Genomic DNA, 20,207 nt, shown 5'->3' on the forward strand with positions numbered 1-20,207 from the left:
GAAAACTCAAAGACTTAAGTGGGCTGAAAGTGTTCCACCTAAATTCTTGGGATTTTTATGCCACCATTATTATTAAGATTAAGATGGTTGATCAAAATTTCACAGGCTTCTTTTAATTTGCATTCATACCAGGTTTTTTGTATGATGTAAAGAACAGGTCTTTTCCAATCAATTTATTGTAGGGTGTTAAGAACATGATCTGAGAAGCCTACTTCACCAAAATTGTTAAATTTAATGTTTTTAAATAGATAGGATCCTTAGAGGAGTTGAATATGTTTATTCATTTTATAGGTGGTTTAAAAGTAGCATTAAGATTGCAATGGTGGTGTAGAATTTTATTTATTTTATCTGATAATCCTTTAATGTATGGGATAGCTATGGTTTTACTGTAATTATATTATATGCAATTTATGAAGAACTTGATTAATGGTAGTTTTGCTATAGCCGTTATTTATAAATGTATTGCTAATAATCTGAAACTTGTTTAAGAGCTTGTTCATTACAAAAAATTGTTTTAGCTCTGTTGAAGGTGTTAATGACTCCAAGTTTATGAGAAGGGTGATAAGAGTTAACATGTTTATATTGGCCAGTATGTGTAGGCTTTCAGTGGACAGTGAAGGATAGACTGCCTGAGGAAAGATGCGTGACCAGTGTAACCAGGAAATGAAGCGAGTTTTGATTTTCAATTTCAACAGTAAGTTGTATATGCTCATGTTGTTTATTCAGATGGCCGAGGAATGTGTTTAAAGTTTGACAGGCATGTGGCCAGATAACGAAAATATTGTTTTCGTTATCTAGCTTTTACACAGAATCAAAAGTTTCCATGTAAAAGTTAGCAACGGGACAGGATAGTGACAAGCCCATACCTTCTTTTTGTAGGTAAAAATTATTTTGCCACATGAAGTAACCGGAATGTAGTACGTGGCTATCAGATAAAATAAATAGAATTCTACACCATTAAAATATTAATGCTACTTTTAAACCACCTATAAAATTAAAACACATATTTAACTCATCTAAAGATCCTCTTCCTCTATTGGTGAAACTGGATACACAATTCCTATCCATAAAAATGAACACAAATGGCACATTAAATTTAACAATTTTGGTGAAGCAGGTCTCAAGATCACACTCAACACCCTACAACCATTTATAAAAAGGAAAATAAAACAATGTGAGAATTACAGAGGTATTTTGCTACATCAATGGCAGTATCATATATTTATGCAAGATTTATCATAGATTTATGCAAGTATAATTGAGAAAAGGCTAAGAAAAAAATGTGGAAGAGAAGCTTAGTGGTGAAGAATAAGATGGATTAAGGCAAAATAAAGCTTGTCAGCATCAGATTTTTACTTTAAGACAAACAGTTGAGAAATCTTGGGAATATAACAAGGCACAAAGAAGAATGCTCTTCAAAATGCTACAGTTATATGGTGTAAAGGGGACATTATATCGAGTAATACATAGTCTCTATTTAAACTGGAAGTCAGCAGTTAGAAGCAGAGGAGGTATAGGAAGATGTTTTAATGTCAAATCAGATTTCTGATAAGAGTGCATATTATCTCCACTGTTATTCAGTATTTATATGGATCATATTATGAAGGAAAATGGTATTAAATCTGATATCAAAATTGGTTAATCTTAGCGTTTACTTTATGCAGATGATGTTATACTTCTGAATAAATCCAGTACAATTTTGCAAGATTCCCTGACTAAACTGAATAACTGCCATAATAAATTTGGTATGAAAATCAGCAATAAAAAGATAGATGATGAAAATAAGCAGAAATATTGAAAACATGAACTGTATCCTGAATGGTGAACCAACCCATAGCACAAGTAAAACATTTCAGTTACTTAGGCACAATTTTTAGTGAATATGGCAAAATCAATATGGAAATAGACAAACAGAATTAGTAAAGCTGGTACAATGGGAAATCAGCTGAATAGATTTACATGGAATAAGAAAGAAATTAGTCAAAACACTAAATTAGCTATATAAAGACAGTGTTCAAACCAGTTTTAATTTATGGTTCTGAGAGCCTGGGTTAGAAATAAAACACACGAAGTAACTGGATCAAAGACTGGAGAATAAAGGTATGAGAGTTCTATGAAAGATTACAGTTTAGTAGAGTGAAACAGATGGCATCAATGGCAGTATCATATTAAAAATGATGATATTAGGAAAGAACCTGCCATTGTTAGCATTCAGAAATGTGTTAGCAGAGCTAATCTCAGATGGTATGGTAACTTAAACAGAATGGGAGAGAAAAGATTAGCAAAACAAGCATTCTTTGCCAGGTTGACAGGAAAAAAGACCCAGAGAAAGACAAAGGTGTAGATGGATTGATACAGTAAAAAGTGTCTTAAAAGACAGAAATATAAGATCTGATAATGTTGGAGCTTGACAGATAACAGATTAATTTGGAGGAAAATTGTTGATCGGAAGTTAGTGATGATTTAACTTTTTCAGATAGTACGATCATAATATTCTGTACACCCCGAGGGTACACTTCAGGAATTTGATGACATTATTAAGATTAGGATGGTTTTTAAATATGCTGCTGATTCCAAAAAAAAAAGTTAACCTTGTATTTGCTGTGGTGAAGCATAGTTTTTTTTATTTTATTATTATTATTATTCTGTGCAAGGTCAGCTAGACCTGATTGAACTAACCATGTTGTGGTGGCAGTTATATTTCAGATGTTCTTCAAGGTGATGTTGGCAGATCTGCAAGTTTGTCCATAATTGACAACTTGCAAGAACAATGAACCTTGTATGCACCTGGATCAGAGAGAAGAGGGAGTTGATCTTAGTAGAGGAATAACGGCAGCCAGCTTCATATGAGGTTTGAAGCCGTGCAGAGATCATATTTCTTTAAAGTTCTGGCTATTTTTTTGATGTACCTTGAATAAAGGGGAAGGGTTAAATCTGGAATGAAATGCTTAATTTATCCTCAAGCATTTCATTCAGGATTTAACTGGAATGCATAATTACCCAAAGGAAATACTTATAAATAGGTATAAATTTGAATTTTGTAAATATAGTAGCAATGATTCCTTCCTATAATCTTTCTATGTATTGTTTTATAAATGGCACTGTAAATAACAGACAAGAATAAAGATATAAAAAAAGGTAATATTGTAGCAGGAAAGTCATGGAAAAATGAAGAATTTTGTATAATCGGATTATAAGTGTGACCCCAGGCAATAATACGATGTCCGAGGCGCGTGCAATGCCCACATGGAGATGTGATGGAGAAGGAAGGTACAGTGTGCAAAGAGGCTCGTGTAGCGGGTGCAACCGATGACGTAGTAGGAAGAGCAGACGCGGAGGAATATAAAAGGTTTGGCGGCGTGAGCCTCTCGCTCTCTCTCAAAATTTTTGTAGTCCTTATCCTGTGACGGGAGCTGAAGTGAAGTTATTCAGATGAAGGCAGCATGGTCAAGCGATGACAATACAGTTAAGTAGCAGCAGAGTTCGAGCATTCTCATCGATGCAACGAAATGTCCAGTGAACGCTGAAATATTGTGCAGCTCCAGCCGTACCTTTCCGTCAGAGAAGTTAGAGTATCCGGAAAAGAAGTGATTCGTGACCAAAATCAGTGAATGGTTGAGACGAGGAACAACAGACCCCGGAACTAGAAAACACCCAAAGTAAGCCTGTGTCCATAGTATTGTAATTTAAGGCCAGGGTGAACGAAAGTGTTAAATTTCTTGTGATTAAAAATGTTCCAGACTCTAGTACCTAATCTTCTAGCGAGAATCTTGTAGCTCTAGAAGTATACTGTTTTAGGAATGTTATTGAATTAAATTAATATGGTTTTGTCTTAATATTTGTGGGAGAGTAAGATACTTATGAGCACAACTGTAATAAGTGAGCGGGATTGAGACAGCTTGACTCAGTTTGTGTACCTTAATGCGAGATGTCGAGTATTATATAGATCTTGTCTGTTATAGTTCGCCCACCGTTTTTAGGTCCCTGCTTCGCGTCTTTCCAAGAATAGTCGATTCATGCTGAAGGGGGAGAAAGAAATGAAGGACGTCCGAATTGGTTGCCAACACGCGAAATCACGTGCTTTATAGGTAAAATTTTCCAACTGTTACACAAGCAACATAGTTAACTACAATAATCATAAAAGACAAGTTAATTTTCCAACTGGTAATAATAAACAACTCGTCCCACAATACAAATTGATTACCCTATTATTGGAATGGATTCTCCTTTTTCTGAGATGCACAGAAGTGTCGAAGGATCTCTAATCGGTGGGCAAACTATAGTGTAACATTAACCCTTAGAAATTCCTCATTTAATTTAGTTTCTTTGAATGATATGTATCATAACTTAGAGCAGGGGTGGCCAACCTTTTATAGGTCATGCGTCAATTTTTCATTTTTTAGTTAAGATGCGCCATACAAACTTATACTACTTTTCAGGCCTTTTAAAAAATGGTATATGGATATATTTAACAGTTCTGCATAAAATGATTATATATATATATATGGTAATATAGACACTTTTAGCAGTTTTAAATAAAAGGATTTCATATAAAGACAAGATAAACATTAATTATTTTATTGACTTTTGAAATGCTTTGCTTTTGCTAAGCTTGTAATGTTTGGAGTTAAATCAGTTACAGAAAGCATCAAACAGTTTTTCAAATTTGAATCAGTCAGTTAGTCCCGACTGTAGTTTGTTCTTAATCACTTTCATTGATGAAAATGCTTGTTCGCATCTGTATAGTTCCAAAACAACAGATCTAAATCTGAGCAAATTTTCTCAGTTCTGGAAAATGTTCACAGGGCAACGATTGCCAGAAATTAATTATATCAGAAGCATCTGGGAGTGATGGAAGTTCATTATATTTCATTTTCAATAATGAATTGGTTTTGAGATCAATAAATTCCATTTGTATATTACTAGGCATAGTCAAGATTTTTTGTTCAGTAAGCTAAAAGGGATTTATAAATGCAAGTATGCAGTATTTTTCGGCAAAATTGCTAAAACGACTGTTAAAGGACTCTTGCAATAATCTGAGTTTCTCAGTATATTCTGTAAAGTTGCCATTATCTTCAACAGATTCACTATGTTCTTTTAAATGTGGAAATTGACTTAAACCCCCGTTTTCTAACTGGGGGAGGAACAGTTTTAATTTCATTTTGAATGCACTGATGTCATTTACTAATCTAGGAAACAATTTGTTCTTGCTCTGCAGTTTCAAATTTAGATCATTGAGGTGGCTGGTAACATCAACTAAAAATGCTACATCAAATAGTCATTTCTCATCACACAACAGGGCTTTTTCCTCATGCAGCTCATCCTTCTCTTCCAGAAAATTACGAACACTTTCTTTCAGCTTCCAAAATCTACTGAGAACTTGTCCTTTAGAAAGCCAGCGCACCTCACAATGAAGGATGAGATCACCATATTCCATATCCAGCAGTTCACAATATTCTCTGAATTCTCTTCTGTTTAGCCCTCTTGCTCTAATTTTATTCACAACTGGTATCATACCATGTTTCAAATTTAGAGTTTTTCCACATAGAGCATCTTCATGTATAATACAGTGATACTTTAGTGAAGAACGACCTAAAAACCTTTCAAGTAAAGTTACAGTCCCAGAAACTTCACCTACCATTGACGGTGCTCCATCAGTGCAAACAATGATGAGCTTACTAGAATCTAGTTGTTGATTTTCGAGACATGACTTTACTTTGTCAAATATGTCTGACCCTCTGGATTTTCCATGAAGTGACTCAAGACAGATAGGTTCTTCAAAGATGTTAAAATTACCATCAATTCCTCTTATAAAAATGCTTAATTGGGCTAGATCACATATGTCAGCGGATTCGTCCAAGGCAAAAGAAAAGAAAGAACAAGCATGAACATGGTCTTTCAATTGCTCAGTACCTCGTGGGAAAGTTCTTTGATGCGTCTTCTAATTGTTTGCTTGGACAGAGCAATTTGATTTACTTTTCTTTCAACATTCTTATCATCAAGACATTTTGCAAATTTTTTGAGACAGGGCTTAACAACTTCCTCTCCATCAGAGAAAGGCTTGTGTTTTATAGCCAACACAAAGGCAATTTTTCATAAGACGCCTCCAGCATTGCCGCACTTTCACAACTTCGTTTCAGAAATATATTTTGTCTCTTCAGTTTTTCTTCTAATTCAGCTTGATGTTTTCTATAGTGTCTGTTAAGATCAGGTTTTCTATTATCTGAGAGAGTGCTTTCACAAACAATGTACAAGGTTTTCCTGAAGGACCCTCAACAAATAAGAACTCATTTTCCCGCAGTTCATTAAACTGGCGCTTGCTACCACCTTCTGCTCATTTTCTTTTGCAAAGTAATGGGTAACTGACTATAAAAAAAAATTATTTCAAAAAGTACAGCTTATTATTAAATAATTTATTTAAATTATTTTATCATTTTAAACATTATGAACATTCAAAAACAGTTCTACACGTTTAAGATAAGATTGCTGTTTTCATGAAGGCCTAATACAGTTCTATAAGTTTAAAAATCATATATATATTTTTTTTTCATGGAGAGTTTCGTCTCTCTCTCGTAATATATTATGTCCAATGAAATACAAGATCGCTTCCTGCCATAAAAAGGTCGATCAGCTGGCAATCCCACACACAACCCAAACATCCTCATTACGAAAGCTTTGCTGATAATCAGTTAAATTTTAGGAATAAACCTACTATACGTAGGTTTATTCCTAAAAATAAAAAGGAAAGATATTGTATTAAAAAAACATAAAAACACACACATAAAAATACAAAGAATAATTGCAGATTTCAGTAATCAGCAAATTAGGGGAGCAGGCAAGAACTTGACATATGCGTTCAAATCGAAAAAATTTATTTTTAAATTTACAGAATTATATTAAGCCTTTATGAAAACAGAAATCTTATCTTAAATTTAAAGAACTGTTAATAAAAACATAAGTTCGAAAACACAGTTGTTCACTCACATCGAATCAGAAGTTCATCGAACGTTATGACATGAGAGTCAGCTGTAAACTGATCGAGTAACTGGTGATGCATGTCAGCATTTGCCGGTGCCTGTTGCTTCAAGATCAAACAAGTATAATAAGTGTGCACTCTAGAATTCAGTAGTAGGTTAATTGTGTTTATATATATATATAAATCATATAAAATTTTTCTCTGGGATTCAGTGCGCCACTTTTGGCACATGCACCATAGGTTGGCCACCCCTGACTTAGAGTGAATAAACCTTCATGATTTCTTTACAAAAATCAAGTTCTGACTATTCAAGCCAATGCATCTCTTGCTAAAAGTAGAACCTGTTTAAGTAAAAGCGTGGGAACTGGTTACGACTGCAGTAGAAGATAAAATATTGTCAAGTTTGTGTTAGATTAAGTAAATCGTGTAGTAGTCTGCAGGCTGACAATATTAATTCTATTGTAAAGGAATTAAGATGGCGCAGCATTAAAAAATAAATTTTCTTAATTCTGAAAAGGAGTTGACTTAAGATTTTCAGCCAGGGAGAAATTTGGCTCTACCTTGGGGCAATCTCTTTGTCTGAAGGATTTGCACACGAGTTCATCTAAGAGTGTGGCCACAGTAAAATTAGGGAACTTTGATAGATAGCTGTAACTAAGGGAATGAGAAGTAAGGAGTGAATTAGAATAAAGATAAAATTAATTGAGGAGGGAACACAAACAGAACCATAGGAAAAGAAAGAAACATAAGAAAATATAAGACATAGAAGATATAAAATAAATATACGCAAGGTGATGGGAGAATCAGCTATTTGTTAATTTTTTTGGCACCGTACTGTCCAGTACAGTGCCAAAAAAGATTATCATGATTCTACCATAGGTAGGTATGACAAATAAAGGAGGGTTCAGCTGTGAGGGAAGGCTGGCGGCTCTGTTAACAAGGATTTTAATGATACCAAACTGTTGAGGAGAAGGAAAGTGGATGGAGATGAGAAGATATATTTATCTACTTGCATGAGCACGTTTTTTTGTATACCGAAGAAAGAAAGAATGCCATTGGAAACATGACTGGAATGTCTAAAGACAGACTACTGATATTTTCTTTTTCTAGAGTGAACTGGAATTCTTGGATGAAAAAGAAGTCTCATGTTTGAGCCATGTGGAAATGGAGAACACATCATTAATGCATCTTATCCAGATAAAAGATATGAGAATGGCAATATCAAGAGCATGTACCCAAGGTCAATCAGGTCAGCTAAACTTAAATAACCATAGTTGTGGTGGCAGATGGGAAAGATTTCTTTTAGGTAGCAAAGCAATGTGTAAGGGTTTCAATTATGTGAAGCCTGATGTCAGCAATATTTGGAGACAAGTTGTAGATGCTGCACTCTATATGCAATGTGAGGTGTAATGCTTAAACTTGACTGCAAAGCTGTGACTGAGGCAAAGGACACTGACTCTATGGTTGAAAAAAGATCTCTGTACATCTTTTTTCATTATACATAATTATTAATTCTAATCATGAGATAAGATAAATAATTATGACAAACTTTAATTCCGCATTATAAATGCTACAAATTTATGGTTCTATCTCAATTCCTTCATAGTGATTATCACAACTTTTCAGCACACCCTTATAACACATTCAATCAGTTTTTCATTTTTATTATGCTGCTGAATTGTTTTAAGATATTTAAAATCTATCTGTTCACTGGTATTTTTTGCAGGACTGACAGATTTATATGTATGGGAACTGGAAAATGTATCAATTAGGCAGATTGTATTGTTAAAGAGGTTGACAAAAAATTCTGATCATACAAAACATATTGCTATACATAAAAGAATATGAATAAACTCACCACACACCACTTTTTACCTTCCAATTCAAATCTTGGGGGTTTGGCTGGTTTTGCTTGGGGTGCAGACACATTTGTATATGGTTTGAAAGGTCTTGCTGTTGTTGGTGGAGTTTTATATGGCATGGCTGACTGAATACGAAGAGTAGGATTCTTATGAGTTTGCTGCTCTGCTGTGACCTTTTTCAGCCCTGTATATTCAAAATATACCGAATTAAGGATTTTGGCATAATCCAGTAAATTCAAATTATTACAAATAAAAATCATCCATGTTGCATTGACAGATAACAAATTAATTTAGAGGAAAATTATTGATAGGAAGTTAGAAATCTATCATAATTATCTTGTATTATCTTATATAATATTAAAATAACCAATACTTTTTTCAAAAAAAAAAATAAATAAATAAAATAAATATACTTGGAATGGAAGTAGAAGAAGATCCATAAGATTTATGCAGGCATACTTAAAGAAGCAAAGGAAAACTGCAGAAGAGAAACCTGTAGAACAAGTTGAATTTAGACTAAATAGGAATTGTCAGGACAAGATTTTCACTTTAAGACAAATAGTTGAGAAGCCAAGTGAATTTAACAAGGATTTGTATTACAAGGATTAAAACAAAAATTTGTTTTACAGATTGGAATATGCAGTATGACATTAAGGTATAAAAAGAAATCTATTCTTTTTACACCTTATATGCTTTTTACAGCTGTTCAATAGAGGCTTTATATTGTTTTGTGATTACAGAGTAATATACAGTCTATATTTAGGTCAGCAGTAAGAATTGAAGGAGGTATACAAATATGGTTTCATGTAAATTCAGGTGTAAAAAAAAAAAAAAAAGCGTGCACTTTATCGCCACTAATTCATCTGTGTGGATCACATTAACATTACGAAAGAATTATCATATTCCTGATATGTATTCTCAAGGAATGGTGTACAGGATATTATGATAGTATTGAGCCCAATTATCAGTTAAGATTGTAAATTAAATATGGTAATAGACAATTAGTCAAAATATGAAACTGATATAGCACACAAGATAGTGTTCAAACCAATTTTAACTAATCCACATGGTTAGCCTAGTGGCTGTGCGCTTCGCAACCATATGCCTGGGGAAGGAGTGTCCTAGGTTCGATTCCTGTCGGTGACGTGAGGAGCTGAAGGATCTTCCTCAGCCATAGCCAAGTTAGCTGGTCTTGGGCTGGACAGTAGGGTTTTTCTCTCAAGTTTATCCTGGGGTTTTTCATCCCACAAAGCAGGCAAACCGGCCTTGAGAACTCAACACTACGGACATAGGGCTGACCACCTTATCCTGTGAACGGTTTGAGGTCTGATGATTAATAAACCCTCGACACTGCAAGGTAAAAGAGGGAAAAGGAAGATGAGATGAGAGATCTGGAAACTGGGTTAGAAATAAAACACTTGATCGAAGACTGGAGACAACAGATGGCATCCCTCGTGGAATTATATTGAAAATTAACATACAAGGAAGGAACTAGACATTGTTAAAATTCAGTAATATGTGATCAGAATTAATGTAGTACAGTCACTTAAATAGAATGGGGAAGTAAAGATTAGAAAAACAGGTGTATGATGCCAATAAAAAATCTCAGAGGAAGGCCAAGATCCGGATTGATGCAGTTAAATGCAACTTAGAAGACCTGACAGATAACAGCTAATTTAAAGGAAATTATCAACAGGAAGTTGGTAATAATATAAACTTTTCATGTTGTGCAATCAGAGTACCCTGTCTACCACATGTGGGTATATTAGTCATTGGATGATAATGATGAAAAGTTTCATTATTACTACCTTCTTCCTATTGACAATTTGTCAAAATTACTCTGTCAGAACTCCAATATTGTCAGATCTTATATTTTCAGATCTAATTCAGATATTGTCAGATCTAATGCACTTCTAACTGCATCAACCACCTAAATCTTAGCCTTTCTCTCCATTATTTTCCTATGATCCTTGCATGAAACAAGTGCTTTGCAAACTTTCTTAGGGAAGTAAAGATTCTTGTTTAAGTAACCATATATGACATGAAATTAGCTCACACATTCCTGAATGCTAACAATGTCAAGTTCTGAAGGAAATTGAGAGGGAAAGTGACATTAAATGTGATATTAAAACTGAAGATGTTTACCACAGCTACCTATCTGCTTTATTTACATGAAGTTATATCCCAAATAAATCCAGGTCTTCAGGATTCTTTAACTAAACTGAATAACTGATGTAACAAATTTGGCATGAAAAAAGTGGAATGTGGAAATATCAACTTCAATGGAAAATCCACAGACCAAGTAAAATAGGTTATATTTTATTTGTGTTAATAATGTACATGTAAGGAGGAATGTCATGCAATGTTTATGATGTAACTCATACCTAACGTTTTAGTTATGTTCAAATTGTCATACTAAATAACTTTCCAACCTCTAGATATATCTTCTCCCTGATTAATTTCTTTAAACAAAGCTGCTCTTGCATCATCCTGGGTGGTGTCGCCTCCACCTGTGAAGAAATCTGCAGGAGGTGGCGGCGGTGGTGGTGGTGGGAACATGCCAGACAATGGAGGAGCTGAAGGTGAGCTGCTAGCATCACCACCCTGCAATAAAACAAAAGTATATTAGTACAGAAAAGCAAACATTTGTTTTTAAAATATCAGATCTTTTAGCAACAACTCTGAATGTTCATTATTAAGGAAATATAAGTCAATGCTTTTTTTCCCCTCCTTACCCACAAACTAATATTAAAATTTTGCTCTTAATGAAACAGAAAGCTGCCTGGAACTCTGTATTACAGCAATTATGTGTATGTATGACCTAGTTATTCTGATAAACTGATCTTTCTAATTTTGCCTGTTATTAATACAATTGTTTTCTAATTAAGTAATGAAAATTCCATTTGATACAGAAATAAATTTGGATGTTTGGTGCAGTACAGAAAATATGCCTAACATAATTTCATAAATCATTTAAATTCTTTTAGACAGTTTCAGGTTGGGATTGTTCTATGTGACTTTAGTAGCAGTTTCCAACGGAAGTGGTGGAATCCATTATCAATCCTATATCGGCTCTGTCTTTTTTTTTTTTCGTCTCTTTTTTTCTTATATATATTTTTATGAACATATATACTGCTCGATTCTTTAAAGATACCTGTGACATTAGGATTATAAAATATATACATGTTTACACAAGAATATTATTTAATTTGCCAAATATTTCAATCTGAATATTACAGACCATCTTCAGTGGCTACATAGGAATAGTTTTAAAAAACAAGGTGGAATACGAAAAATTGATCATTTACAAATAGAACAAGCCGGGTGATGTCATATTGCTAAGTATTAAAAGAGTACACATTTTTTTTTTTTTTTTTATCAGTCATGATTAAATTAAAGATATTAATTCAGAAATTCATGTAATAATCTTAAATAACATTAGACTAATATAGGAAATAAAAAAAAATATAGATATACAGTCATTACTATTCAAGTTAGGACGTTGAAGTAAGGCCTCCACACTTTCTTTAAATAAACGATCAAATTTACAGCGACATCTGTGTAGGAGGCGAGTCTTGGACCAAAGGATGTTGTGGCTTGTTTCTATTCCGTGCTGAGCAGATTTCTCGGGTTTGTTGTGTTGAATGGATGATTGATGCTCTTGAATTCTTTTTTCTATAGAGCATCCAATTTGTATGGCCTCATAACAGAGACTCCTTACCTTCCTTTTTAAGCAGTATCAATTCCTTACATCCTCGTATAAAGTTTACCATGGAGATTGAAAAAGACAACGAGTTATAATTTTTAGACGTCCTCCTCATCCGTTCACCTTCAGGTATTCTTACACCAATAGTTTACAGAAAACCAACTTTCACAGGTCGTTATATTCTCAAAGAATCTGCCAATCATCATTGTCAAAAACAGGAATCATAAAATGTTTAATCCGACGAGCCAAAACTAATTGTTCAACTTCTCATTTATTATAGAAAGAACTTTCGACTATCAAACATCACATGAAACTAAATGGCTTCTCCGAAAAGAGTACACAACATCTTTTCGATTCTTGCAAACCAACACAAAACAGCAAAGATTCAATACGTCGAGTTCCAATTCCTTACATTTCCAGGATTTCAGAACCAATTTCAAGAATTCTGAAGAAATATGATTTAACAGCCACTTATACACCTATTAACAAATTATCCACCCATTTTCCTTCTAAAGATAAATGCTCAACTATGTCTCTACCCGGTGTGTATCAAGTTCCTTGTAACTGTAATCTTTACTACTTCGGACAAACTGGACGCTCTATAGAAAAAAGAATTCAAGAGCATCAATCATCTATTCAACACAACAAACCCGAGAAATCTGGAATAGCTCAGCACGGAACAGAAACAAGCCACAACATCCTTTGGTCCAAGACTTGCCTCCTACATAGATGTCGCTATAAATTTGAACGTTTATTTAAAGAAAGTGCAGAGGCCTTACTTCAACGTCCTAACTTGAATCGTAATGACTGTATATCTGTATCAAAAATTTGGGAGAGTTTAATCAGGATAACACATTAATTTTTTTTTTTTTTTTTTAAATTTCCTATATTAGTCTAAAGTTATTTAAGATTATTACATTAATTTCTGAATTAATATCTTTAATTTAATCATGACTACTCTGATAAAAAATTTTACTCTTTTAATGCTTAGCGATATGACATCACGTAGCTCGTTCTATTTGTAAATGATCAAGTGTTCGTATTCCACCTTTTTTTAAAACTATTCCTATGTAGCCACTGAAGATGGTCTAATATTCAGACTGAAATATTTGGCAAATTAAATAATATTCTTGTGTAAATGTGTATATATTTTATAATATAACTGCTTTAGTTGACAGAACTTTCTATATGACTTCTTTTCCTGGAATGCTTCTTTAACATCATAACATCTACTAGGAATCTTAATTTTCTTTCCAATTGCAGCCATCTTTATACTTTCTTGGCAGAGTAACACCAATTTTTCAAATTTTACGTATTTAATTGCTAGTATCTGAACTGTTAAATATTAAACACCTTTAATAGTTCAGTTGTTAAAGGTGTTGAACTTTGATGTCATTTCTGCAATAGTTTGTGAAAAACCAGTCTCATACAAAGAAGATGAATTGCAGCAAGCATGTAGCCATATACATCTTTATGTGAAATAATCTCATGTTACAATAATGTAATGTGGATTTACTTTAATCTGCACTGCTTCATATACAATATAATTATAGCTGAATCAAAGTATCACAATCATTTTCATTCCATTAGTTCCAGCTATGGAACACCAGCAACCAGAAACACAATTTTTTTATTTAATTAAATATTTACCCATGAATGAATTAGATGAATATCTTATTTTAGATTATTTCCAAGAGCATCGCTACTTCACTAAACAGTGCATCGAAGCAAAGCATGAATGCAATGATTCCATTTTCTCAGAAGAGTAAAATATGACATTTTATTTTAATCACAGTAATGTGTGTATATGAGTAGGTTTCTGGTTTTAAAAATGGCTGGACAAGTGTTGCTAATGAAAAATGATTCAATGGATCCATATCACTTGATGAGAGTACTGAAAAAGCCTATCCACTTATTCTCAACAACAGGAAGGGCTATCAACAAAGTGGAACCAGCAACTGTTAATTAGGTGTGGTTATGCATGCATAAAATTTGTGCAAGATGGGCTCTCAAACAACTCATGGATGAGCAAAGGTAAATTTATATATCTGTAAGTGCCTGTTGTCATCTCATACAGTCTTCTAATTATCCTAATGTTGCAGCCTTTTGTGCTCCTACCAAACTGTCCACATAATTCCTTTTATCTTCTCTTGCAGATCTTTTAACTTTTCTTTTTATAATTGCTGAAATGAATTTCTTTAGATCTGGGATTTGCATTTTCAAACATTTTAGCTTTATGTCTTTCTTCTATTTCCCTTTCTCAGTGCCCATTCTTTTACAATCTCATTATATACCATTTAAAATTTTTTCCATTGCTTTCAAATCATGTCTTCTGGGCTTTCTACATAATGTAAAGCAGTGCTACATCTCCTAGGAGCTGTGTGTTTTTACATTATGAGAAAATATCAAGAATAGTGAGGGAGCTTGCTCCACCTTTGCCTCGAGTTGCCTTGGGGTGGCACTACCAAGTGGTCACTTACGCTTGGATCTGCCGACAGTTCGTCGGCATGAAACATTTAGATCGTAGTTTTCGATCTTAGAGTTTCGCATACTGGCTGAAAAACAATAAGGGAGTTTTATTCCCTTTACTTATCAACATTGCCAGAAAAAATAGCCGTTTGGCTTTTCATCTTGGTTTGAACCAGTCAGCAGTTGTCATTTCCATCTTCTAACAGAAGATGGAAATGACACTTGGATGAGATTTTCAATGTAGAAAGAATATAACTGACATAATTAGAAGTTCAATATGGAAGAACCTCCCATAAGCATAGATTTAAATATTACATCAAAACCTATATCTAAAAATGAAATAATGAATGTAATAATGAAAATAAAAAGTGCTGAAATGATATCACAAGTAAACTGATGTCTTCATAAGACACACTGTCAAAGGTAACAAAACATGGAATGTTGCCTAGTTATGCCTTAAGTATTTCAAAAAGCTATTTTTTTTTTTTTTTAACTAATGATCAAGAATGAAAGAGAAAGCACATATATTGGTATGTTGCAAAAACTTATACACCTGGATTGAAAGCACTCGTGCATTTTATATTGTTATGCTAATTTTAATAAATATTGTGGATGCCTTCTGGCTTATCCATATTTGTATTACACCATAGTATGTCTGAGGTAAACTGGCATGTTTAAGATAAAAAAAAAAAAAGTGCAAGAGAAAAAAAAAAGTTATGCTGCTGTCAGCTGCCATTGTTTCACCATTATGTAAGGTGCTTTTATGGGATGGTAACTGATTCAGAATTTGAGTAAGAGAGATGAATCCTGTTTCAATTCCAATGTTCAATGTAGCATTATCTGAATGTCTAATTATGGTATTATTTTTAGATGACTCCATCCTATGAAATTTAGTGAAATGACAATATTATCATGAATAGATTGAGCATTAATTTAGAATATGCTTGCTCTAGAGACCAAACTTGGAACCTTCTAAACCATGGTTTCCAAATAAGCTGGATATGGCCACACAGCAATCAACGAAATTTAATGATCAATAAAAGATATTCACAAAAATCCCTACCTCGGTTAGATTTGGATTAATAGCCTTTTAGCTGGAGAGGAGAAATGCCATTAATGAAAACCAGGCTACAATATAGTTGCCTTTCACTACCACAAACTTCTAGGGACCATAAGAATAGTTTGCAAAAGTGAATTTCTTTGCCACAGAATTGTATCTATTAGGTTTCAGTTGGGACCATTATTGGGATAACAAAGTTTCATTTGTTATCCCAATAATGGGATAACAAATGAAAAAATATAATCAATAGGCAGTTATTAAACTATTATATCAGGTAATCATTTATTTTTATGTGAAATATCAGTTAAAATTAAGTTTACAGTTCAAAGTAATTAGTGATATATGAAAACAATATGAGGTTGCTTAAGGATCAAAGCTAGATAACTGGAAAAAGACATCCACATAGGCTTTCAAGGAATGCAGAGAACTTATAGACTTCTGACTTAATGTCCAATCCTTATCTTCTTGAGGTTCACCCTCTACCTGGATACTAACTGAACAAGGATGGGTTGACAATTTGGGATTTTGACAGCCAAACTGTATTTTTTATTGGCTTAAACGAAAAGATGATATACAACAAAATGAAAAGTCAAGCTGGGTTGGGTGTTGACTGGTTAAACAAAGCCACTGTTTTCATCAGCAAAACCAGGGCAAAACAGTGAAAAGTCAGAAACTCAACTTACTGGAACAAACTCAAACTCGACATCAGCAGAAATCAAAATTCACCAACTTATCATATATCCAAAAGTTTAACCACACTCTTAAAATCCACATATTGGAAATTCTTGTTAATGTGTCAAAAATTCAGAGTTTGACGAATTTTTGATAAATGATTTAAACATGTACATCTGCACATGAATTATATCTTCACAACTTCACACTACACTTGGGTAAAAGATTACACAAGAATATAATATCTTGGCAAGTCTAATTTACTTTGTAACCAAGTGAAAAAGCTTGCCACACCTATATTATTATCTGAGACTTCCAGGGAGTCAAGGACTCATTGAGGGAGGCTGTAAATTACCCAACCCAGCTATCATATCTTCCCTTAAATTCATTTACACTAGATGCACTCACTACTCCTAAGGGCAAATTATTCCACTCACTCACTGCTCTCTGAGAGAAAAACCTAGCTCTAATCCCTTTCTTGCCTGAGAACAACCTTAACTTCCATGGATGCCCCCGTGTTCTCTCCTCGCCTTCCATATAACGAAATCTGATCCTTTGTTTTTTTTCATAAGATCCGTTTTTCATATGCAGATGTCATATATGTAAATATATGACACCTACATTAATTGAACATTGGTATCTTCCTGAGCTTCCACTAAGGACATGTGTGGATGTTCTTCTGGTGGGAGAGGGAGGGATAGAATCCCCCTATTTTTCTGAAAGAGTAGTATGGCCTTGCATGCCACAAGCTAGTCTGTTACCTAATGGAGCTGATGCTTAGTATATAATGGGGTTTTTGCCTGATACTGCATAGGGCAAGGCCTATCCAGCAGCAAGCACATATACAGTTTCGGTTGTTGGAAACTTCAGGATGTTAAATCAGTGAAATCCATAAAGGTTGAAACTAGTCTGGATAGTGCTCCTTTCCATAATGCATAGCAATATATACATCCATGAGGAAGGGTGCTTTGCATTATAGAATACTGAGGGATTTGATGTATAGTCAACAGCCTCTATATATAAACAGCCTAGTTTGAAGATACTTCAAGCACAAGCTTTGTTTGCTTACTTACACTTGAGTAAAGCATTAAACAAGAATATAATTTCTTGTTAAGTATAATTTAACTTTGTGACAAACTTAAAAAAAAAATGTTTGACAAAAATGAAAGCAGTTTTAAATAAAAAACTGGTAGAACAAATTAATATTTAATTATCTTGGTTGTAATATAAGTTACACTGACAGAACATAAATTTAATACAAAGAAATAAGATTAAAAATAGTCTATGTTTTGGCTAAATCTATTAAATATAGAAGTGAAATATGGACAATAAAAAAAGGCCAACGAATAAGTTACCGTTTAACAGCAGCCAAGTGCAATTTTTGTATAAAATAATAGGATGTGTAAGAAGATGAGGGATAGATTGTTATTCTTAAATAATAAAAAAATCTACACGATTAACAATTTTGGTTCTCTACAGACAGTCAGAGGTTACATGGTCTTTGATTGTTGATATAAATTACATAGGAATAACAGCTGTTATAAGATATTACACTTTTCATACCATTAATAGTTATTTTGACATGATACTATATCTGACAATATAGCAATTACTAACATAGTAATTGCTATATTGTCTTATATAAATATAGCAATTCTCCCAATTACTAACCTAGACATTAGTAATTGGGAGAATGATCACATGACCAAATGTAGCACTCCAGGTTCTTAACTTTAGTGGGTTAAGCAACACAAGGGATGAAGGGAGTATTTCAGTATACTAAATGCTGGAAGCATTTGAAATAAGGACAAGGAGTTTTAGGAACTGCAGGAAATTGGGGGCGTTTGTGGACAGGGAGCTGAAGTTTAGAGGGCATATTGCAAAGGGAGACAAAACAGCACATCAAATATGTGATTCTTAAAGAATACCTAACAAGCAGTGAAAGAGAAGCTACTCCTATATAAAGCTTTAATAAGGCCACGTCTGTACCACTGTGCACAGATATGGACACCTGGATTCCGTGGGGATGAGGGAGTGGTGGAGAGAATCCAGAGGTGAGTGACAAGGATTGTGGCAGGTCTAAGAAATGCTCCCTATGAGAATAGACTGATTTCTATGGGCTTCAAAAACTTTATGGCTTTATAGATTTATAATCTATAAATCTCTTTAATAAGTTATTAAAGGGATTTATAGGATTTACACTGAAGACTTTATCCAGCACATGGTAGGAAGGGAGAGAACAAGAGGTAACCAGTACAAATTGTGTGATCAGCAAGGGTGTTAATAGATTTTTTGCTTTGAGGATGGTGAATGGGTTGAATAGTAGCTTGTCAGTGCTATATTTGTGAGTTTAAGGAGAAGTATGACAGGTATTGTGTGAATAATGGATCTCCCACAATGAATTTGCACTGCAGTCTTAAAATCTTAATTAGAATTATCTATTGCCATATCAAAAGGAAAATAGAAGACCACCTACCTGAAGACCAATTTGGCTTCAGAAGAGATAGAGGGACAAGAGAAGCTATAACTCTGAATGATCATAGAAAAGAACTGTTAGTGTTGTTAAAAGAGCTTTTGACAACACTAACTGGAATATCATATTCAAAGTCCTCAAAAATCAGAAGACAAATTAGTCTCTCATTATAATCTATCAACTATATAAAAATCAGACTGCAGTCAAAGGAAAACAAGGAAAAGGAGATGAAATAAGAAACGGCATTAGACAAGAGTGTGAGCTCCCACTACTACTTTTTAATATTGACATTGAAGAGGCTATGAAGGAACTTAAAAAATAAAATAAAGTCAACAGTGGAATGAAGATTAATGGTAGCTGTTATAATACAATAAGATTTGCAGATGAAATAGCCTTAATAGCAGAAAATGAAAAAGAACTACAAGAACCCTATCCTGTGAGTGGTCCTAACAGGCACTTAAGCGCCCATGACCTTTCCAAGCATTCTTGGACTTCGCACTGTAACTTGAGGATAAGGTGGTTAGTCCTATGCCTCCTGGTGTGTCCTGTCTGTAGATGAGTGTGTTCGTGGGGCCAGTTTGCCTATCCTGGGGGACAAAAAAACCCAAGTTTCCGGGGTTTTTGTCCCCCTACCCTTCATGTGAGACTGGCTAACTCACATTTCGTCTAAAGAGACCAGATAAAGGTTCCACACATCACTGATGGGAATCGAACCCAGGTCTTTCTGACCAAAGAGCTTTATCTATACTGACTGAGCTAAGGAGGTGCTACTACAAGAATCACTTGAAATGAATGAACCCCTAAATGAAGGATGAAAATCAATGAGAAAATAAAAGTAATGAAATGTACCAGGGATGGACAGCAAATAAATCTCTTAAAGGAAAACATTAATGCAATTAAAAGAATTTACCTACATAGGAGCCTTAATATCATTAGACAAGAAAAGCAGAAGTGAAGTGAGAATAAGAATGGCAGAAGCAAAAAAAGGC

At 34.0% G+C, this 20,207-nt stretch overlaps 1 protein-coding gene across 12 annotated transcripts in view; it reads right to left on the reverse strand.

Moving 5' to 3' along the window:
* Positions 1-20,207, reverse strand: part of capt (adenylyl cyclase-associated protein 1) — a 257,904-nt gene that overhangs the window by 36,250 nt on the left and 201,447 nt on the right. For all 12 annotated transcript variants that reach the window (XM_090404789.1, XM_090404784.1, XM_090404788.1 and 9 more), the window contains 2 exons: positions 11,271-11,442; positions 8,835-9,022 (listed from right to left, as the gene is read on the reverse strand). In XM_090404789.1, the coding sequence (XP_090260915.1) occupies positions 8,835-9,022; positions 11,271-11,442 (360 nt within the window). The remainder of the gene's footprint in view (positions 1-8,834; positions 9,023-11,270; positions 11,443-20,207) is intronic.

The sequence above is a fragment of the Typopeltis vanoorti genome, chromosome 15 (genome assembly GCF_054136105.1).
Source record: "Typopeltis vanoorti isolate ZY-2024b chromosome 15, IOZ_Tvanoo_1.0, whole genome shotgun sequence".
Lineage (NCBI taxonomy): Eukaryota > Metazoa > Arthropoda > Arachnida > Uropygi > Thelyphonidae > Typopeltis > Typopeltis vanoorti.